Here is a 23169-nt window from a genome sequence, read left to right as displayed (position 1 = left end):
GGCGGAACACTCGGAGACACCGGGGGAACCCAGCGGACGACTGACCGAGGCCGTGCCATGATGCAGCTCGGAAATGCGCCCGAATAACCGCATGACAGCGCTGCGATCCGTCGACGGAAAACTTTGGCGCTCGGTAGACGCGGCGGGCTCGCGGTGAGGAGGTCGTGTGGCCGGCGGGAATGGTGCTGTCGCCGAGCCGCAGCGACTGACGGCACCGGGACTGCGCTCGGCTACCCTGTATGGGTCACCGGAGATCGCTCATCTACAGGCCACGTTTATTGTTTATTCTCCCAGCTGGACTGTCAATTGGTGTTTGGATGGACCTGTGCGTGCTGTCACACACATAATTGCTTATTTTGCTGCCTAAGAACATTACGTAAGGCTGCAGCGTACGCTACGTATTTTATTAGGGGGGAAAGGCTCAGGTGACATTGCAGACTTTCGTGGAGACACACACACACATATATATTTAAATATATATATATAAACGTAAGCTCCTCTTATTACGTCTGTCAAAAAGGAAGAGAAGGTGGAGCATTGTCCGTCGTACGTGCTGACGCAGTGGGATTTCTACGTGTGGTCTGCGTTTCGACCCGCCCTTCCCGCGCTGACGGTGATGGGTCGGAAGCGGTGTGTTGGTGCAGATTGTTCGAAGATGGCGGCCGGGTGCTGCGGGGTGAAGAAGCAAAAGTTGTCGGGATCCCCTGGCGCGGGGGGTCCCGGCGGGGCGGGAAGCGGGGTAGCCGGGACCGGACATTGTGGATCGGAACTGGGGATTGGGTCGTCGTCGACTGTCGTGGCCGGGAGCGTGAATCGAGTGAACGGCCTGGGGGGTCCGGGGGGTAGCGGTAGCAGCGGCGGTAACAACACCAACGCGCTGTCCGCGACTCCCGGAGGTTACAACTCCACCGGCCTCTCCCCGACTCTCAGCCCCGGCTCTGGAGCCAGGAAAATGGTGGTTTCGGCGGAGATGTGTTGCTTTTGCTTCGACGTGCTTTATTGCCATCTATACGGATACCAGCCTCCTCGAACACCCAGGTTTACAAACGACCCCTAGTAAGTAGTAGCAAGATGGCTATGTTGACCTGGTTTACCTCAACAACAGATGCTGTGTTTCCTGTTTTCTTGACTTTCGTCGAGTCTGTCAAGTTTTCTAGTCTGGGCGTTTTAAAGGACTTTGCTGGATGTTCACAGCGAATGCTGCAATAATACTTTCCTCGCTAATCTAGCTAGCGATAATCCAAGCCCGTCCGATTACTAAACCAGAACAGCATAACCGAACACAGGAAAGGAGGAGTATTAGAATTAATCGTCAAACGATAAACGCTAGCTACTAATTAATTTAGTTTATTGGAAAATCTATGTTTAATTATATAGGGTAAATATAGTGTTTACAAGTTTAAACGTGTATTATTTCGAAGATTACAAGTGAAGTCGGCTGATGTTCGCCGTGTCCGTTAATTAGTAATAGCTGATGTGTTTTCCCCTGAAAGAGATTAAATGGGTGTTAGCCTTTTCTGCTCTATCCGAGCTGCCCTGCAAGCTAACGTGCTAACCACCGCTAGCCAAACTCACACGGTTCACATTTCGGCAAAATGTTTGCCTTTTCATTTACACTTTCTGCCAGTTTCTTTTATGAGCATAATTCGCTATTTTTACACCCGAATAACTTCGAGTTATATACATTTTTACTCTGAACTACCGTCAAACATTAGCTGAAGCGAGCTAGTGCTAACAAAGCCTAGAGTTGTTTACGTTTCCCTTAGAGATTTTCATTTGAGACAACCCACTAACTACAGTGTTTCTCCTATAAGTTACATTGATTGTCATTAACAATGTATTGATGAACAAATCTACTGCAATACAAGTGATATCGGTACACAAACTAAACTTAAAATAACAAACGGTTTAGATCGTCAACTGTTTTGCCACCCGCTAAACACTCTTTATTAGTCGGACCCTGTTCAGGTAAGCTTTCTCAGTGACAGCTGGTGTGTTGTAAAGTGTGATTATGTATGCTTGTAAAAGTAGATCGAGGGCTGTTTTATAAGAGTGTTAGAGGGATCTTCATCTTATCCGGCTGGTCAGCGTTAGTCAAACTAGTCAATGAATGAATGCCTTCACTGAAGTTCCTCCCTCTGCTCTTGCTGACACACACACACACACACACACACATATATACATATGAGTTAAGGCAGTATGTGGACTCACTTGCCTTGGTCCAGACACTAAATCTATAAATATAATTTGACCAATTATGGTGAAGTCTAGATACTTGCATCAATATGAAATACTTTTTGTGACACTGTACAACAATAATTAATATTTTTTAGGTGGGGTAGGTGCTTTTAAAATACAATTTAATAGGTAATTTAATAAATTCTGGTTTACTTTCGTCTGTTGCTGTATCCCTTCTAGCAACAACCATCACCATTTATGTTCTACTGTAATTTTCCTATAGTATTGTGCAATAAAAAAGGTCTATTATCAGGATCAAGTATATAAGGTTTGAGTCCTGCTGCTATAGCATTTTTTAATAAATCAAACAGTTTTTGTGCATCTACAAGATAAATTAATTGATTATCCCTGCTGAAAAATCCAGCTTAAACCAGCCTAAGCTGGTTGGCTGGTTTTAGCTGGTTGACCAGTCTGGTTTTAGAGGGGTTTCAGCCATTTCCAGCCTGGTCTTGGCTGGTCAGGCTGGGAGATGACCAGCTAAAACCAGCTTGACCAGCCTAGCCAAGCTGGGAGTCCAGCTTAAATCAGGCTGGTCAAGCTGGTTTTAGCTGGATTTGGCTGGTCATTTTCCAGCCTGACCAGCTAAGACCAGGCTGGAAATGGCTGGAAACCAGCCTGGTCGACCAGCTAAAACCAGCCAACCAGCCTAGGCTGGTTTAAGCTGGATTTTTCAGCATGGTAAACATAATTGTGTAATTTATATATTTTTTTTTTGCTCAACAGATGACGTGATGAATGCTGAATTAATACCAAATGTAATATTGTAAATAAAATATTCTTTTATGGTATGGTTTGGTGCGGGTCACTTTTATCAGACTTGTCTCCACTGCCAAATGGCACCAGTGGTACTCCTTTGGTAGGTGTGGTGTTCGGCAGAAACTTGCAGTCAACGTCATTCTTGTTTAAAGTTAACATATCATAAGCGACACACTAAACAAATATACATAAATACGTAGAAATAAATGTTAATAACTAAACTTTCTATGAAAAGGATTCGATTATAGCTGCAGATCAATGATAATGCGAAATAATCTACTGTATTGTCTGTGATTATAAAAAATAAAACAATTATGAACACATATGAACAGCCTTAAAGTCTCTGAAATGTTACCGATTACAAAAATACCCCAAACATGCATTGAGGTTTTATTTGGGTTGATACGTGATATGAAACATACAGTCAGTACAAACCTCTCATCTTTAAGTTTCACCAGCACATGTAGCGTTAACATCCTGTTACAAAGTAATCCTGTCATTCAGAGTTCATAATAGTCCAAAAGGGAGAGTGGTCTGGCTGCAGACCTGGTGCAGTGCAATCTAGGCTGCATCCAATGCTTTTTAATGGGCTCACCTAAGTACCCGTCACAGTGACGTTACTTGCTCCATTTGAGTGCATTGTGTCTGACATTGCATCGCTGAGTGATGCAGTCTCAACTTGCATCATAAAGGCTGCATCCAGATACTATTGCCAAAAGGCGACGATAATAGTTAAACATGGCATGTTTTAGGTTGCTGAAAGAATCATTTGCTCCTTTGTTTTTTCAGGCTTCACTCTCAGGTCTGTCCGTTTCTGAAAGGATGTCTGAAGCACTTTAATAATCAAGCGCACATTATTAACAGGAGCTCAAATTTGTTATTTCAAATCTAGACGCGCAGCGCGCGCATGCAAGTGTGAAATTATCAAATGTAATCATTTAAATAAAATATTTTTATGTTAGTAAAAAGGTTCACATCCTTCACACTCCTCAGTTCAGTTCTGTTTAGCGGTGTTATTGCACTTAATTTATAGTGGCATTATAATGCCAGTTATGGTGCTAGAGCCACCTATAGGTCAAATGTAATAAGTGGTTATGACACTAGTTTAGACAGCCATTTATTAGTTAACAACAATTTTGCTCCAAATCAGGGGCACTCAAACCTTTTCTTATGAAGGGCCAAAAACCAAACTTGATTGAGGCCAGTGGGCATATATAGGTAGGGTAATTTACCATGGCTAATTTCCTATCTTATTAATAATGTTTAAAAATGACAAAAAAACATTGTTTTAGATCAGTGGTTCCCAAAGTGGGGGTCGGGACCCCTTGAGGGGTCGCGGAACAATGAAGGGGGGTCGCCTGGTGATTTCCAAAAATCTACTCATTATTATTAGACCATAAGAATTACCATATTTTATCCATAACCAACTTAAGAGAAAAAAACAGTCGTTTATAGTTACTATAGTAGCTTATTTACTTGTTCTATTGGATTGCGACCCCTGGGGTAAGTACATTATATTAAAGACACAGCAATAGCATCAGATGCAGCAGATTGATTTTATAACACCAGGTTAAACTTTCTGTGCCATTTACAGCACTGAAATACATAAAAAAAAAATAAACGAAGAACAGACTTTGGTCTATTGGTGTGTGTGCGCCAATGCATGCAAGTTTTCTGTATTTATAACCACCCCAGGGGATATTGGGGGTCGCGAGTCACTGGTGTTGTTATTTTAGGGGTCGCGTGCTGAAAAGTTTGGAAACCCCTGTTTTAGATTAACTAATACAGTATTTGTTTTTACATTTTATAATGAATTTATTACAGTAAAAGCAAAGCAATCTAATTATAACAAGATTACACTATTTTTGCCTTAATTTGCTTGCTGATGTCTTCTGCATAGTCCTCTATTTGTCAAGTGACAGTATTTACATATTTAAAAATCTGATTCATTTACAACATTTAATTGAAACATCTAATTTCAGTTTGCTTTTTTGCAACTCAGCAATAAAACAAATAAAAAGGTCACGTCACATGAGAAATGACGATCTCTGTCAAAGGCATTCGCCCCAACCCTCTTCATCATACTCGGTCTCTTTTCAGATGAGATGGTGAGCCAAATCGAAAGTCCACTGTCTTGACTTGAAGCTTGAAAAATGCAGTTTTATTTTTGCGTTTTAGAAAAATAGTCTTCACACAACACATCTTTTGGTAAAATTAATGACAATAACCGTTATAACTGTCAGAAGCATACAGTTCATGTGTTTATTTCGTGGCTAATTCCCTCACTTTGGGATTTGAGTATATTGTAAGCAAACTGCTATGTTTTCAGCATGTTAGCTTTTAATTTTCTTTCTTAGTGTGTGCAGTGGGGCCGCCAGGTGATTTAAAACTTGTAATTAATATTTTAGCACATTTATTGAGGTTATATCTGGAAACACTCAGTATATTGTCGGGTATTCTTGTTTCACAGCATGTTTCTGAGTATGTCACCGGTGGCTTTAGTCTGACAACTGTTCTTTTCACTGGAATGCTGCTGATCCCAATGAAAATACTACCTCAGACCTTTTGTCTTCTGTCTCTGTCAGCAGTTTGCGCAGCCATGTCCATATTTAGCTCATTTCCTTCAAGGCAGCCATGGTATAGCTATATTTGATGACTTTTAAAAATTAAACTGACTTCAAAGTTTAAATCAAAAAACTTTTCTTTGTTATAAGGTTATATTAAAAATAAAGAATTTACAATTTTAAATGTGTAAATAAACTTGCTTTAGAAATGACATGCCAATTAGTAACAAATCCAAGCAGTAATTGGATTATCACAAGCGTAACCAACCAGAATTGCATAGTACCAAAGGCAAAAACTGCACTTGCACAATATTTGCCTTCCGCTTGAACTAAAAAGGCAAACAGATTTAAACGTATTTCAACAAGAATGGAAAATAGTGGTTCAAGTTAAATCAGCTCTGTTATAAACACTGATTGTAATGCAGGTTTCTCTTATTATTACTATGATGGTTATTATTGAATTATTGTATTGGTAATTATGTAAAGATTTGCCGGCAGCTAGCTCTGTGCAGGGCTGTGCTCGGTCAGTACCTGATTGGGAGACCACATGGGAAAACTAGGTTGTTGCCGGAAGTGGTGTTAGTGAGGCCAACAGAGGGCGCTCAACCTGCGGTCTGTGTGGGTCCTAACACCCCAGTATAGTGACGGGGAGTCTTGACTCTCTGTGGTCGTTAAAAATCCCAGGATGTCCTTTAAAAAGATGTGTTTATTCCAACAAAGTGTGAAGCAGATTGGTTAGTACTAGTTACATGTGCACGTCGCTTCTTATTTGTGCCCGCAAGCCGCGCTCCTTGATAGAAAATGACCCAAAATTGATTGGCTTTTCTTCCAAGCACTTAGCAGACACATTTTAATATTAAAGCGATTCATACAGAATGTTTTTTATTATTATTGACAATGGTGTTCGGTTAATTAATGCCGATACCGTTCTATCGCCCAGCCCTAACTACACTTATACATGTGAAAAATCTTTTGAAATATCACAATTCTCAATAACAAAGACAAATCAGAAATGTTTCAGTGAATTTATACATAATATTTTTATATTTGTTACGTTTTAGGTTATATTTCTCGAAGAATATGAAATAAAAGATATAACTGAATGAGTGCAGATCATGCCTTTTTGAGTTATGCTTATGAGATTAACGCACCCAAATCAAACAACAGTTTTTACTATTGACTATAAATTAATAAAATACAGTAATTTACTGTCATAATTTGACATTATCTCAGTTAAATTTCGGGAACCACAGCTGCCACCCTTTTTACTGTAAATTTTATGAATTTTTTGCTTTAAGTATAGAGTACTTGGCCTAGATTGCATATCATTTAATGGCTTCATTCATTCGTTTAAATCATAAATTTGTTTTAAAGCTGATTTCTAGTAATTAAATTGGTCTATTAATTTGCATGTTTGTGCATATATTCATCATGTTTAGAATGCACAAATACTTTTGCCGGAGGGGTTATTCTCTGAATTTCCATCACGATCAACTGATTGAGTTGAATACATTTTTTATGGGAGCGGTTAAATATTGACCGTAACCTCAGGCGTGTGTAGTTAATCCCTGTCCTCATTAACTCCACTTTAGCCTTTAATGGTGGGATTGAAATACTCGCTAATACTGTTTGGATAGTAGCTGAAAGTTCACCAAAATTATAATTGCCACCATTTCCTCTCTTGGGTTTGAGTTTCATTGTTCTGTTGAACACAAAGATAGTGAAAAAAACTACATTGACTTTCATAGTATTTTTTATTTCTACTCTAGATATCAACGGCTGCTTTTTTAAACATCTTTCAGCTTTTTTTGTAATGTGTTTAGCAGAAGAAGTTTAAAACCACTTGAGTGCGAGTAAATGGAAAAAGTAGGGATGCTCTGATCAATCGGCCGGAGAGCTGTATCGATCTATAATCGTATTTTTTGACTCGATTGGTAAATTAATCTGGCCGATCACATGAACCGAAAGCAAGTGTTCGTTTACGGGTTTACAAGCAAAGGAGGATCCATTTTAGATTCTTATGCATCAAATATACACTCCAAACTTTAAGACATGTTAAATTCTTCTTCCAATTATTTGCAATGTTTACAAATTACATTGTTAGTCATTTCTTATCGAATTTTAAATCTGTCTTATATATTGTTTTCTGTAAAGCTGCTTCTGATCATGACGTTTCCACACTAAGGCTGCGTTCACACCTGTGAATGGATTCAGTTGTTCTGAAACAGAGATTACAATTGTTGCTCTTTGCTCTTGGAGCGGTTCGCTTTCACACGGCAAAGTTTCTAATCGGACCAAAAGAGCTAAAACAAGTCACGTATGAGTAAACTCTCCTCACATTGGTCAGAGTGTCAGGGTTTATTTTGCAGCGTCCCGCTCAGCTGTCAGGAGAGGTGGTGGTTTGGTGGTGTTTGACAGGGTGTGCGCGACGTGTCTGAGGAGAGATGTGGTGGGGAGGGGTGAGAAGGGTGCGCGACGATGCCTATTTGAGGACTGGGAGGGAGACGTGAGATTACCGGGAGATCATCACTCGTTTGCGGGCATCCGGAGACTCGCGAAACTTCCCGCCATACTCATAATTCTCTCTTCATATAGCCGTAAGCCTATTACATATCCATAAAACACTGTGATATAACCGCGCTCGGATCGCTTTCTCACTGCAATCGAACCGCTCCAGGGTTCGTTTCAATCGAGCCGAGACCACCTCACTCAAGCGATCTCGGAGCGATTACTTTGGCGCGGAACAGAGCGCGATTGCCCTGTTCACATTTGCCAAACGAACCGCGCTAACTGGGCAAACGAGACACGTTCCCAAACAAAAGTGTAGGTGTGAAAACACCCTAAATGGTTATAAGAGACATGTTTAAGGGATTATATGCAGCATGCTTCATTTATTCTCTTAGGAAAGGAGAGATCTCCACATAAGAATGTGCTTAATGCAATGTTAAAGTCCTTCCCTTTTTAAACATCAGCCAATAGCCTTTGATTTTCCTCACAGCTCAGCTAGTGGCTGTGTTTGGGCTCAAGCATGTCAAATGAAAAGCCAATAAAAAGAAAGGTTTGGAAGATTTGATGAATATCCATTTATGCGGAAGTGACAAACTGAATACTTCGCATATTTCTACCTTTTAAATGCTAATTTTGTCATTGTTTTTAAGCACACTAGCTTAGACATATTCTACCATTAAAAAAAAAAACTTTAATTTAAGCTCACAGGACTTTTAGTTAGGCTTTCTTTAATGTGATTTGTCGAGTTTAGTTTTGTGGTCATGCATATATTCACAGTTAATGCTCTTTTTTTTTATTGTGGCTAATTTAAATCCTGATCTGTTTGTTTCCCCTTTCTCAACAGTCCACTGTTTGTCACTTGGAAAATCGGCCGGGACAAGCGGTTAAGGGGTTGTATAGGTACATTTTCTGCCATGAACCTGCACTCAGGACTCAGGGAGTACACCCTTACCAGGTACCACACATCTCTGTCTGTGAATGTCTGCTTTCCGTTCCCTTTTGTCTTGATTCATAATTCATGCAATGAAATACCGTATTCAGGCTGATCTCTAAATGAACATACTGTTCTTTCCTCCCTGCTTTCTTTCTATTTTTAGTTAACATTGTGCCACATCAAACTATTGGACACACAGAATGCTTTTACACTTGTGTCTTCACAATAATTGTTTCTCTCAGTGCTGCTATTACTAATGAACCAATTATTTGGTGATGCGTTATTTAAATGTCTCCTCCTCACATGTTCCATGTACAACTGTACTTAATTACATGCATTAAATCGAACCCGAACTATTTTCTTTTCTCATATTACATGTTGTCATACTAGTTGCAAGTACAAAATCAGTTAAATCAGGTCAGAAGATCTTTAAAATAGCCCAAAAACATCATTTATTGAGCTTTTTATAATATTAAACAACACTTGCACGGTCATTCATTTATAATTAGTTACTGGAATATTTGTCGGATTTTATTGAGAGGTGTTACAAATTACTCAACATTTACATTCATGCTAAACTATACTATTATTACCTATACAAGTTTTATTGTATGCAAATAATGCCGCTGTATGTGTTGTTATCCTGTAACCAAGTACATTTCAAAATAAAGAGCAACCAATTGTTTATGTTTTTACTTACATTTTTAAAAATGGTTTGGTTTCTTGAAAACATTAGAAGCAATGAGGCAATTTTACAGATACAAAGTTCAGGTGAAAGTCAGTGCAAGACTTATAACCCTAAAAGAAGCTTTTTGACTCTCAAATTGAGTGAAGAGGGTGAGAATGTTAGTGCCTGTCTGAGAAAAGTGTATAAAGAGTGTAGTGAGGGATTTTACAGCCTTTACATTTCTATAATAATTGTTAAAAATAAAGCTGACTATGCGGATTTTGTCTATTGTTATTCTTAGAACGTAACACCCACGAATAACGAGAGATATGGAGAGAGAAATATCATATAAGCACTGAACATTTTATATAGTAACTGCTGTTGTCAAATATATTTGTTCATGTTGTTTGGGAAATGTTGAATGGCACGGATTCGCTTGCGCTATTATTTTAAAAAGTACTGGGTCTCATTCACTAATAATGGCGTACGTTTTTTATATTTATACCCAGATTTGGACTTTTCGCAAAAACATTCCGCCTAACTCTCAGCACATGTACACACATGATTTTGTCCGTGAACTCGTTCACCTGTTAGTAAACTTGAAGTGTTTTAAATTAAGGCTGGTTTAAAGTTCTGCGTCGAGTGATCGCCGGCTCATGCCTTGCGCGTAGTCGTGCATTTATACTTGTGCGTGCTGTTTGTGTTGCTCTGCAATAACACTTCTGAAACACTAGCTGGCAGTGAGGTGTTTGTTCCTCTGTGTCGGGTTCCTTCATGGGTGTTTTGTTTTTTCTGAACACTACCTTAATGTACAAGTAGCTAAAACTCGCTTATTCAGAGGTGGGAACTGGCGGATGTACAACAACATTTAACCATGAGGTGAACATAAAACAACAGTCTCCATCTAGAGCTCCTTCACGGGACTCCACACTTGTAAACACTTGACTCCATCGGGCTCATGGCTCTCCCCACCACCCACACTTGTCACCGATACCAACCTGACCAGTCACAGCGCTTGCGTTATGCGTCGTCGTGACGTGTAGTTACATTTTTGAGAGGTGCACATCAGCCACGGCGAGGGCTTTGCTGGACCATACGCATGCGCTTCATGCAGAAGTATAAATCAGCCTTTAGTGTCTGCAAACATGAAGTTAGTAATTTGCATAATACACGCCCACACCAGCTCCGTACAAGGGCTTTCCGCAAAAAAAGTGGCACTTATCCTGAGAAAATTATAAGATGACAAGAATTAAGAGACAGTTAAGGCACCAAAACGAAGACAAATTACATCTATGGTAATAAAGGTTGGATGTTGAACATACTTTCAGTTCTGAAACACTTGATGCCAATAGAAAACGGATTTAAAAAGGCTCCTATCACTGCAAAAAAAATAATGCATTCGGTGTGATCGGGGCCAGAACAGCCATTCATCACTCTCAGAAAACATATCTGTCCCTTCTCTAAAGACGCAGTCTCTGTTGCCATGCCTCCAAACACAAGGTGAGACACACAAATCATCCTTTGTTTGGACCTCTAAATATACATACCTTACTGTAATATACATTTTTAATGTCTAATGACCTTTCATCCTTTAAAGAACACATCTAACTATATGTAGGGTTCTTTATACATGTTTACAAGGCCACGGGTGTCATGATGATTGCATACATTTGGTATAAGCCGTACAACTAAAATAACTGTTAGTACAAAAGTTTTGATGGATCGTAATTTATTTGTGACATCCGAACGCACATTTCACACATACATTTGTTGACGTATGGTTAGGGAATGAGACCCACTGTTTTTGAGGAAGATGTCAATTATTGGCTTGATTGTATGGATTAATTGACTCATTAAACTCAGCTTGCTAAAAGTGAATCTTTGCAGAGTTGGAAATTCAAGCTCTGCTGTCGCCAGTTTAGTAACTATTTTGCGATGTTTAATTAATTTAAACGAGTGTACTTCCCACACATAGTTGAGCATATGTGATGAAAATAGGTCTCCGTAGTGTGAGAAGATGTTTAACCCGTTGTTCAAGCATTATACTCATGTTAGTGGTGATGTTTCACCATATTGCACTAGACATTTTGAAGATTTACTCTAATGATCTTTCATCTGATCACACTCTTGCGTAGTGTTGTCATGAGACTGTAATTTCGGTTCGAAACATTTGAGCAATAATCAATGCTGATTGGCTCTTGTGTTCACATGCTCAACAGAAATGACTGTGATTGGCTGTAAAGATCACAAGTTCAATTCAGCTTTATTTGTATTGCGCTTTTACAATGTAGATTGTGTCAAAGCAGCTTCACATATAAGATCATAGTAAATGTAAACGGTGTAGTTTAGTTTTTAGAGGTTCAGTTCAGCTCAGTTCAGTGTGGTTTAAATCACTACTGAGAGTCCAAACACTGAAGAGCAAATCCATCTATGAGCAGGTCTACAGATCCCGAACCATGCATGCTAGAGGCCACAGTGGAGAGGGAAAGAAACTTTATCAATTGGGGAAAGTGAAGAATTAAAAAAAACCTTGAGAGAAAGCAGGCTCAGTTGGGCACGACCATTTCTCCGCTGGCCAAACGTCTTGTGCAGAGCTGCAGTCTAGGCGCCAGAGGCTGGAAGCTGGACCTCAGCGAAGAGTCGTCTGTCCCTGGAGTCTCATGCTCTCCACCCCTCCATGACCAACACAGCAGCTGTTCAGGATACGACCTGGTCCAGGATTATGGAAACCTTGGGATCATCTAGTCGCTGGTCTTGGATCGAATCAGTGGCACTGCATAGTCTGAGGGCCTCGGGATGAGCATCCCCCAGGTGGAAATAGAGAATAAAGAGAATAATTAGCTTAGCTGCTGTTCATAGTGTATATAAACGAGATGCAGAAACCTGCGTGTGGAGCACATTCATGTATCATACGGCTAAGTGATGCACTGAGTGTATGCTTTACTACAAAGATAGGTCTTTAATCTAGTGAGTGTCTGATATCAGGAAGGATATTCCAGAGTTTGCAAGGTCACTGCAAAATGCTCCAAAACGCTTGCGGTTAACCTTTATAGCCAATCCCAGTCATTTCTGTTGAGCATTTGAACACAATGGTCAATCAGCAATGTTTAACAACACACTCATCATTGCTGAAATGTTAGAGGGGAATGGATGTTCTTAAAAATTCAGTACCGTAAGGTACCATAATTCCAGTATCTTGACGACACTACTCTTGAGATTGCATGGCTTTGCTCTAAATCTTGTCTTCATGTTCCCTTGGCAGTGCCCTTAAAGACAGTCGCTTTCCCCCCATGACGAGGGACGAGCTGCCGCGCCTCTTCTGCTCAGTGTCTCTGCTCACCAACTTTGAGGATGTTGGTGATTACCTAGACTGGGAGGTAAGAAGCTATTTCCATCTGTCATTATTACACTAGTGATCCGTTTAACATTAGTTTTTCTCAGAATTGCCAAACAATTTGCAAATATGCCCAAAAATATGTGTGAAGAGGGAGCTTGCACCTTACGGTGAGCTGCTAGATACTTATATTTCGTCATAAATGCGACGCCTTCACGATCTGCTTCTCGTGTGCACAGCGATCCAGTCTTCATCTCCACCCTGTTGATGGACAGCCTGTAGATTACATGATCATTTATCATTATCAGTGGTTCTGGTCTGTGCAGAAGTGCCTACTCACTGCGCCCTGGCTTTCAGATAAAGCACACAGACTTATCCTGGTGTCACACGCTGTAATCTGGATGATTCAGGCCATGTGAACACATGAACATGAGACTGTGTGCATGTGTTTCTGCTTGTTCAGACAAAGTGTGTCCTCCGTGGTTTACAGCAGTGCAGACGCTGATGACATCAGGGTGTCTGCTGGTCTTTAATACCATAGTCTAAATCTATTGTTCAGATTGACTCCCCTTTGGTTATGTTGGGGCTGTTTTGGCCTCATTGACTTCCATTATAATCACTTTTTTTGATTGCAAAGCCGTGACAGCAGATAATCATGCATTCTTGATTGCTGCTGGTTTTCCTTGTTGGGAAGTGGAATAATTCATCAGCTGCAGCATTAACCCTTTAGATAGGCCTGTGCAAAAAATGTTCTGGCTTTTATATATTAGTTATATTGAGTTTAACAGCAAGTTATAGTGTGTGTGCAGAATTACACTACTATGTTCCAACCAAGCGACAACCTACCGCTGTCTCTTGAGAAGTCGAACTCATCGAAAATCCGCTAGTCCTGGCTCCATAATAGAGCAAATTTCAATTGAGCCCTCTGTTAGAATGGCCAACTTTACTGCAGAAAAAAAGTGTTTAAAGCCTGGTACAAAGAACGAGTTTGGTTCATATAGCTAACATTACCCTTCATGACAACTGTGAGGGGGTACATTTTTTTATAACTCACCTGTTTGCTTTATATTAGGCTATATTAAGTTTGCATAATTAAGGGCGTGGCCACTTGAGTGACAGCTAGGTCTCGCTGGTCGCTGTCACTTCAGCTCAGCTGACTCCGGCAGATTAGCCACTGAACTCCCCAGGTGAAAAAAATATATATTTAAATGCAATTAAAATACACTTAAATAGCCGCAAATACATTGTTAGTACATTATTTTTTGTGTTAAATAAAAGTTTGATGGCTTTACACTATAAATATACTAATTAAAAGTATGTTTATACTTTAGTAGGACTTTAGTACACTTGACAAAAGTATACTAAATACCGGTAATACTTAAATAAATTTTTAGTGTACTACAATAAAGTACACTACAGAAAAAACATCCAAGAGTTTTATTAGTTTGTTTTTCAAAAGTGTGCTTTAAATGATTTAAACATTAGTTGATATTTAGTACACTGTTTACATACTAATTCTAAGTTTAAAATAAGTTAATATATATAAAGTCTATTAGTAATGTATTGTAGTAGAAGTACATTTTCCCAAAGGTTGTACTTAAGTACACTTAATGTGAATGCACTATTATCACTAACACTTAAAGTGATTTTGAGTGTGGTCATTTTAAGTTTACATTAAATTGACTTTATTAAAAATCTATTAGTAATGTATTGTAGTAGAAGTACATTTCCCTAAAACACTTTTAATACAGTATTTTAGCACACTTTTTTTACAATTTGTATATTCTTTTAATATATTACTATTATACTTTAAATTAGTCATAAATATATTTAAATATATTAAAGTAGGGTTCAATCATATTTCTAGTTGTAACTAAATATATATTTTAAAAATACAGATATATTATGTTAAAAGCACATTTTAGTTCAATTTCAGTGTGTCTCAAAATAGCACAGTTGAGTACACTTAGATGGTATTAAGTTTATCTTAACATATACCTAATACTATCTTTTAGTACATTAAGTACAAAATTAGTGTGCGAAAATAGAGCACTTAGTACATTATTTTAAAAATATACTTGGTGTACTTAAATTGTATTTTAGCACACTTTTTTTCACATTTTGTATATTCTTTTAATATATTACTATTATACTTTAATCTATTCTTAAATATATTTATAAATGTTTAAAATTAGGGTTCAATCATATTTCTAGTTGTAACTAAATATATATTTTTTTAAATACAGATAGTATGTTAAAAGCACATTTTAGTTTAATTTCAGGGTATCTCAATAGCACAGTTGAGTGCACTTAGATGGTATTAAGTTTATCTTAACATATACTTAATGCTTATCTTTTAGTACATTAAGTACAATATTAGTGTGCGAAAATAGAGCACTTTTAGTACATTACTGAAAAGTGTACTAAGTATACTTAAAGTGCATTTTAGTGCACCTTATTTACCTGGGTCGGTATATTCATCACATTTTTGTGTTGTTTAATGCGGCTTTACACAGTCAGTTGCCTTTTGGACTTACTTACAATTATCAGATGATTTGGGATGCTGTGTGTGCACTTAATTGTGCTTACAAACCATTCACGTGACCAAGTTTCCCGTGTGAGTAAAGTTATATACTTATACAAAATCGTCATCTTGATTTTAAACAACAACAAAAAAATCGTGATTCACATTTTTGCCAGAATCGTGCAGCCCTACGATCTATATGTGATAGAGTGTTAAGGTTGGTAATTAATTTGTGTTGTGTGCTGTTTTTGTTGCAAATTAAGTGCTATAAAATTATACTATATACAATTAGTCTCACATTCTATCCAGTGTGTTATTAAAATGGTCTTAAATATAACTCTTAGAAAGCTGCAGATACCCTGGAAATTTCCTTTGGTGCAAAATGAGCGATGTTGAGGAATGCTGGTTTTAAAAGTGCATGAAGTGGTGGCATTGCTAGTTGTTTCTTTGAGTGTTTTTTTCCTCCATGTCAGCTGGCCAAGGCTGATCTGCAGTGTGACTGATCCAGACTTTGCTTACGGACATTTAGCGGCCACATCAGGACAATAGACAAGTCATAGTTTAGTTAGAAATACAGAGATGCAAAAGGGCGTTACAAATCAGCTTGTGAAATCATAGGAGTCACATGTTTAGAAAAAGGCGACACAGTGGCTCATTGTTTAGCACTGTGGAGTCGCAGCAAGAAGGTCGCTGGTTCGAGTCCTGGCTGGGTCAGTTGGCATTTTTGTGTGGGTTTCCTCCGGGTGCTCCGGTTTCCCCAACAGTCCAAACACATGCAGTATAGGGAAATTGATCAACTAAATTGGCCGTAGTGTATGAGTGTGTATAGGTGTTTCCCAGTACTGGGTTGCAGCTGGAAGGGCATCCACTGCTTAAAGCATATGTTGGGTAAGTTTTCTGTTTATTCCACTATGGTGATCCCTGATGAATAAAGGAGCTAACCCGAAAGGAAAATGAATGAATTATTTGGTTTATAAAACTAATCTTGTCCTTATAGTTGTAGCTCCAAGTATTTAAAGAGCGAGTTCACCCAAAAAATTTATGTATATATATCTTCACTTGTTCCAAATGTGTTTGAACACAAAATGAGATATTTTGAAGAATGTTGGAAACTGGTAGCCATTTACTTCTGTAGTATTTTGTGCTACTCATTTCCAGCATTCTTCAAAATACATGTTGTGTTAAATATAAAATGAAACTCTTGATGGTGATTTAATGACTTGATTGTAATTTCACTTTTTTCCGCCAATAGCAGAACTGTGGAGGCGGGGCTAAGGATAGTAAGGCCCCATCTAATTGGTCAAATTTATTTAAAAACCAATGCATAAAATGTCATTTATCACAGGCATTTGCAATCCCTATATTGCATATATTGTTATTGCAATAATGATAATTTTGTGATATTGTGCAGCCCTAATTTAAAGAAACACATAAGGCAGGGGTGTCCAAACTCTGTCCTGCAGGGCCGCTGTCCTGCATAGTTTAGCTCCAACTTCCTCCAACACACCTGCCTGGAACTCTAGTTTACCAAGGCAGAGCTTAATTAGCTGGTTCATGTGTGTTTAATTGGGGTTGGAAGTAAAATCTGCAGGACACCGGCCCTCCAGGACCGAGTTTGGACTGACCTAATGTGTGCCGTTTCTCATTTGTTTTGTTTATACATAGATGGTAGTGTCAGCCTTATGTAAAATTAACCTGATTGGCATAAGCACAGCAATTCAGTATGTCAGTTTCTTGGTAACTTAAGACAACAGACATATTTTTATTATTATTATTATTAACATTATTATTATTGCGGAATTATTTCAATATATGTGCAATGTGCACATCTGCAATATTTAATTGGTCAGAAGATTTGATGAGAAACTGAAGTTTAAGGTGACGTCAAAAAATAAAGCCATGTTTATCCATGACAAACTGCAAACCTTGGATTTTTATGAATTTTCTGAATGCTAATTTTGTCACTGTTTTGAACACACACTAGCTGAGCAGTGTCTCCCAACCCTGTTCCTGAAGGCACACCAACAGTACATATTTTGGATGTCTCCCTTATCTGATCATTCATTGCAGTTTTTGGAGTCTCTTCTAATGTTCTGATGAGTTGATTCGGGTGTGTTTGATAAGGAAGAGGTAAAAATGTACAGTTGATGTGCCTTCAGGAACAGGGTTGGGAAACACTGGCTTATAGATATCCCTAAGACACATAGATTCGAACACCTCAACAAACTGTAGTTTCACAGGAGCTTCAGCCATCTGAAGATGCATTAAATGCTGAAGTCCTGAGCAAATGCACTGTTTGTCATGTTCTTTTGTGGTCAGTGCTGGTGAAATGGCGGTGTTGTGTGACGTTTGTTCAGAATGATGTGTTTTAGGGCGTTACAGGCCCAACAGTAGAGGAACACAGCTGGATTTTAGCACCGTGGCTCCAGGTCTGTTGGCTCTGGCTCTGGAAAATTGGCTAATGTGTGTGAGAAGAGCTGAGGCACATTAAACAGAGTTTCCATTGAACTTTTCATTTTTGTGAGCGCTTAGATTTGTGGTCTATGAATACCATGTCCTGCCTGACTATAGTGTACACTTTTACTACTTTAAAGGGACAGTTCACCCTAGAAATGAACATTTACTCACTATTTACTCTCTCCTCTAGTGCATCAACACTTTTATTAGTTTCTGTCTTCAGCTGTACACAAGATTGTTTTGGGGGGGGATTGGGGAATATTCTGGCTGATAAATACGTCTTCAACTGTTCAGATAATATCATAATTAACCACATGCAACCCATTCGATGCTTAAAATCAACATTTCAGAACAGCATAAATAAAATAAACCTTTTATTTAAGTCCCTTGATTGTAAAAGGAATATCATCTACAACCATGACTTCCCAACATCATCCAGCCAGATTGTTTAAAAGTCTATAAAACCATCCGTAAGGTGTGCAGGTCATCTTATTAGTGCATCAACCAATCAATGGCAGACTCCGGAAACTGTATTACAACCAACATATATACACTTAAAGGGTTAGTTCACCCAAAAATCTACATTTACTCTGTTTGCTCTCCCTCAAGTTATTATAAACCTTCATGAATTTCTTCATTCTGTTAAACACAAAAGAAGATATTTTAAAGAATGCTGAAAACAGGTAACCATTGACCTCCATAGTATTTGGTAATGGTTACAGGTTTCCGACATTATTCCAAATATCTTGTGTGATTTAAAAGTAGAAACTTATAAAGGTTTGAAACGAGTAAAGAGGTGAGCAAATAATGAACTATCTTTGTGCATTTAACCCTTTAACACACGATGTCCACATTTGTGAACAGTTCATTTAACTCATCGTTTATCATAGTCATTTTCTCCAAGCAACTTGAGGGCTGAAGATTGACAGTAATAGCTGAATAATGTTTAAATAAAACTAAAATGGTGGCAAAACCGAAAGCCGTTTAAAAGTACTAAACAATCTTGACTGTTTTCACACTCACTGGCCACTTTATTAGGTACACCTTATTTGTACCAGGTGGAACCTCTTTTGCCTTCAGAACTGCCTTAATCCTTCATGGCAGAGATTCAACAAGCTACTGGAAATATTCCTCAGAGATTTTGCTCCATGTTGTCATGATAGCATCACACGGTTGCTGCAGATTTGTCGGCTGCACATCCATGATGCCAATCTCCCGTTCCAACACATCCCAAAGCTGCTCTATTGGGTTGAGATCTGGTGACTGTGGAGGCCATGTGAGTACATTTACCATTGCCTTTCTATCAGTTGGTACCAGTCTGGCCATTCTCCTCTGACCTCTGGCATCAACAAGGCATTTGCGCCCACAGAACTGCCGCTCACTGGAGATTACCTCTTTGTCGGAGCATTCTCTGTAAACCCTAGAGATGGTTGTGCGTGAAAATCCCAGTAGATCAGCATGGCATGTCATGTTCAAAGTCTCTTAAATCCCCTTTCGTCCCCATTCTGATGCTCACTCTGAACTGCAGCAGATCATCTTGCAGTGAGCTGCTGCCATGTGATTGGCTGATTAGACATTTGCATTAACAAGCAGTTGAACAGGTGTACCTAATAAAGTGGCCAATGAGTGTAATTGAAGGGGCTAACATGATCAAAATGTCCATGAGTTAATATCATCAGTGACATCTTCATGTAATGGATCAGCAGTTGAAACTGTCCGCGAATGCACAGATATACAACTTGTATGTCGGCAGCAGGAAAACATGATCATGTGGATGTTATCATTTATCGAATTATCGTTTACATGCAGATCTGATGTGAAACAAATGTCTTTTTATTTCGTAGGTGGGTGTTCACGGCATTAGGATAGAATTTTTTAATGAAAAAGGATCAAAGCGCACCGCCACCTACCTGCCAGAGGTTGCGAAGGAGCAAGGTGAGCATTTCTGAGATCTTGAGGTTTATACTGCGCTCAACATTTGAAGAGGATCAAAAACATCACAATAATGCTGTATTGGCTAAAGGGGAGCTGTTATGCACATTTACGTGGGGTTTAAGCCCAGTTGTGTGTCAGCAGTGTGTGACTATCTCCAGCAGCCTCTAATAGTAAACCTGAATGAAATGTATTGTTTACAATCAGACTTGATGAATGAAACACTTTGATTGGCATTCTCCCTTTGTATGTGTCATCAGAGTGGGAAAGCCCCACCCACTAGTGCCCATCTCTCAATCTCATTAGCATAAACAGCAGCCCTGAGTGAGAAGCAGCCGTCTGTCCATTCGCCATTAGAGTGTTTGAGCTGCTGAAGATAATGTCAGCATAGACTAAGAGGATTATAGATGTGGAGTTTAAGATGAACAGCGACAGGAGCCACATAGACTGACAGAAGCATGAACACACACACATGCACATCAGACCTGTTCGCACAACACTGACACACAGGCATCTGTACCTCCGCCCCTTTCTGAAAGGAGCACAATCTCATTTGCATTTAAAGCGACAGTCAGCAAAACACCACAATTAGGATCAAAACCTGAAAGGGTCATTCTCAGAGAGCTGAAGAACATTATCTCTGTGCTCTACTGTGCTCAAACTGAAGCACACACACACTACACACATCAGAGAAACATTATAGGTCCCCTTTAACATGAACAAGCAATACATTTGCCACAGTATTTATTCATCTTCGTTAATGCCAGTCAATTGCTTCAAAGTTGTTGCTTTTTCATCTTCACTGTGCATTAATTAATGCTAATAAACATGAATTTGGTTATCAATAACGCATTAGTGAATGTTAAACTATGATTAATAAATGCTGTATTGTTCAATATTAGTTCATGTTATCAAATACACTAATGAAGCCTCACTGCTAAGTGTGACCAAAAACCTTAATCGAAATAGTTTTAAGGCAAAAGAATGGGCGTAGTTCAGTAGTTTTAGGCCAACTTTGGTGGTGTCGATCCTGTTCAAATGTTGACTTCTGCACAGAAATGTAATGTAGAATAGACTCAAAGATGAATCCTCCATGGGTCTGAAATAAAGCATCTGTGTTTGTTCTCTCTGTAGGATGGGACCACATTCAGACCATAGATTCCTTACTTCGAAAGGGAGGATACAAAGCTCCCATCACAAATGACTTCAGGAAGACTATTAAATTGACCAGGTGAGATTGTGTTCACATGCTAAACATACAGTTCAAGTCGAAATGATTGACCCTCCTGTGAAACAAGTATTTTTCCGATAATTTTGTGCCTTATACAATGTGTTATTCATTCATTGTTATACAAAATAGTTTTAATAAATTCTATTAACTAGTCTAATTTGTCTTTTCATGACCACATTTGGTCTAAATAATGAGAGAAATACGAATTAAGCTGCGATCACAAAATTTTGTGTGTGCGGAATTCTGTCGTACGGCGCTGCGAAAAGGGGTGTGACTAAACAAGCTTATTAGACATTTAAAAAGGGAGCGATTGCTCCATGTTTTAAAGGGCCATGTGTGTAGACTATCCTGTCACAAAATGCGGCGAAAATTCAACACGACGGTCGGCAAATGTTTGCTTACAGTGTTCACGTGTAGCATAAGCAGCATTTACAGCAGAGCTTTCAATATTGTGGTGATATTAATGTACTGTAAACTAAGTAACTTAGAAATCATTTTGACTAAGGTCTGTCTGTAAACACTGAAAGAGTACTGCTGACAAAGCGAACTATACCTTTGCCATCTGAATGAACAAAGAAAGGGCGCTGATCACACACACTTACCGAATCTGTAGACAGGATAATCAGCTCACACTGGAGCTGCATCTTTTTTAAAGGAGACAAGCAGCAAATCCGGATCTCACCATAGATGAGAAATGCTCTTAAGTAAAAAATGTTCCAAACAAACGCATTTCTGCAGCGCACCACTTACACGGATCCATACGTGAGTCCAGCAGCGCTCTCATAGAGAGAGAATGAAACAAAACCTTCACATTATGAAAGCAACACTGGCGACCCGTATCTCCAAACAACTCTTATTTTTTTCCCACAACTTTTGGCAACACGTGTGTCGTCTCTCTGCCGTCTGAACACTGTTTCAGGTAAAGTCGAAGAAAGCTAGCATGCATATTAATGAAGTTGCAGCTCATACATAATGGAGCGCGCTGATTGGTTTGAACCAAGCCTTACTCATGAATGAATGCAACACACTCAGAGACGTAATACGGGACACTCTGGCACAGACGTCCAGTCTGCACGCTGGAATACACGCTATTATCTCATGACTGTGACGCAGCTTCAAAAATTCGTTTCAAACCGGAAGAACGAATTTGCTCAAAATAACGCAAAAACAACCAATTTTCACTTTTTAGTGAGATATAGGTGTCCTAATAGTGTTTATAGCAGTGTGGGACACATATACCACTGTCAACAGCTCAACACATGTGTTCTGGTGATTCGTGACCCTTTAAATTTCTGTCCAGAAAGGTCATGTTTTGATCCTCAATTGGTCTCACACAGTCAACTGATGCGATTAGCCGGTCAGAGTTCACCAAACTTGAACTTTGCACCGTAGCGACCTGTGAAACTTAACGCATGACCCTGCGTTTCCAGTCTGACGCATTTGCGTGCGTATGAATGGAAGTCTATGGAAGGAAAAGCCCAGTGTGACCGCAGCTTCACACGTATCCAATTACTCAATCACTTGCATCGGTAGATTAATCGATTATCAAAATAATGCCCGGTACTGACCTCTGGTGTCTTTCTCAGGTACCGTAGTGAGAAGATGACGATGAGCTACGCAGAATACATCGCCCACCGCCAGCACCATCACTACCAGAACGGCATCGGGCACCCGCTCCCTCCCTACAACCATTATTCCTGACAGCGAGCCGCATGACCAGTCCCTGGAGCTCTCGGCGGACATCTTCCCCGGAGAGCCGGCCCCGTCCTGGTCTAGCTATCTCTACTACTGTACCATTTTATGATGATAGTTTCCGCTGCCGTGTCTTCAGTCTGACCGGGGCATGGCAGCGGGTGCAAAATCAGCATTAGGTGATCGATTATAAACCCAGAAGAAAACAAAAAATTCATTTATTTCCTCATTTTTAATCCTTTGTATTAATTTAGTTTTTGCAGCATATATATATGACTATATATATCTCGATCGACCCCTTTTCTTTTCTTTAAAAAAACAAACAAAAAAAA

At 39.2% G+C, this 23169-nt stretch overlaps 1 protein-coding gene and 1 long non-coding RNA gene across 4 annotated transcripts in view; one reads left to right on the top strand and one right to left on the bottom strand.

The window, feature by feature from the left end:
* The window catches only part of LOC141379927 (uncharacterized), a 6897-nt gene extending 4920 nt beyond the window's left edge, over window positions 1-1977 (bottom strand). Inside the window, exon 1 of one of the 3 annotated variants that reach the window (XR_012396989.1) lies at window positions 1095-1977. This is a non-coding gene — a long non-coding RNA (uncharacterized lncRNA). Of the gene's footprint in view, window positions 363-1094 lie in introns of those variants that run through there. The other 2 variants (XR_012396987.1, XR_012396988.1) reach the window with 2 other exon arrangements.
* ammecr1 (AMMECR nuclear protein 1) lies at window positions 644-23169 on the top strand. The gene is given in 6 exon segments (NM_200581.1): window positions 644-1056; window positions 8911-9021; window positions 12930-13044; window positions 19827-19917; window positions 21049-21145; window positions 22732-23169. Coding segments are annotated over 6 exon segments (930 nt in total). The 5' UTR covers window positions 644-655; the 3' UTR covers window positions 22847-23169.

This window comes from Danio rerio, chromosome 21 (assembly GCF_049306965.1).
Source record: "Danio rerio strain Tuebingen ecotype United States chromosome 21, GRCz12tu, whole genome shotgun sequence".
NCBI lineage: Eukaryota > Metazoa > Chordata > Actinopteri > Cypriniformes > Danionidae > Danio > Danio rerio.
The sequence above is the reverse complement of the archived record's forward strand: the minus strand, read 5'-3'. Positions and strand labels throughout refer to the sequence as shown.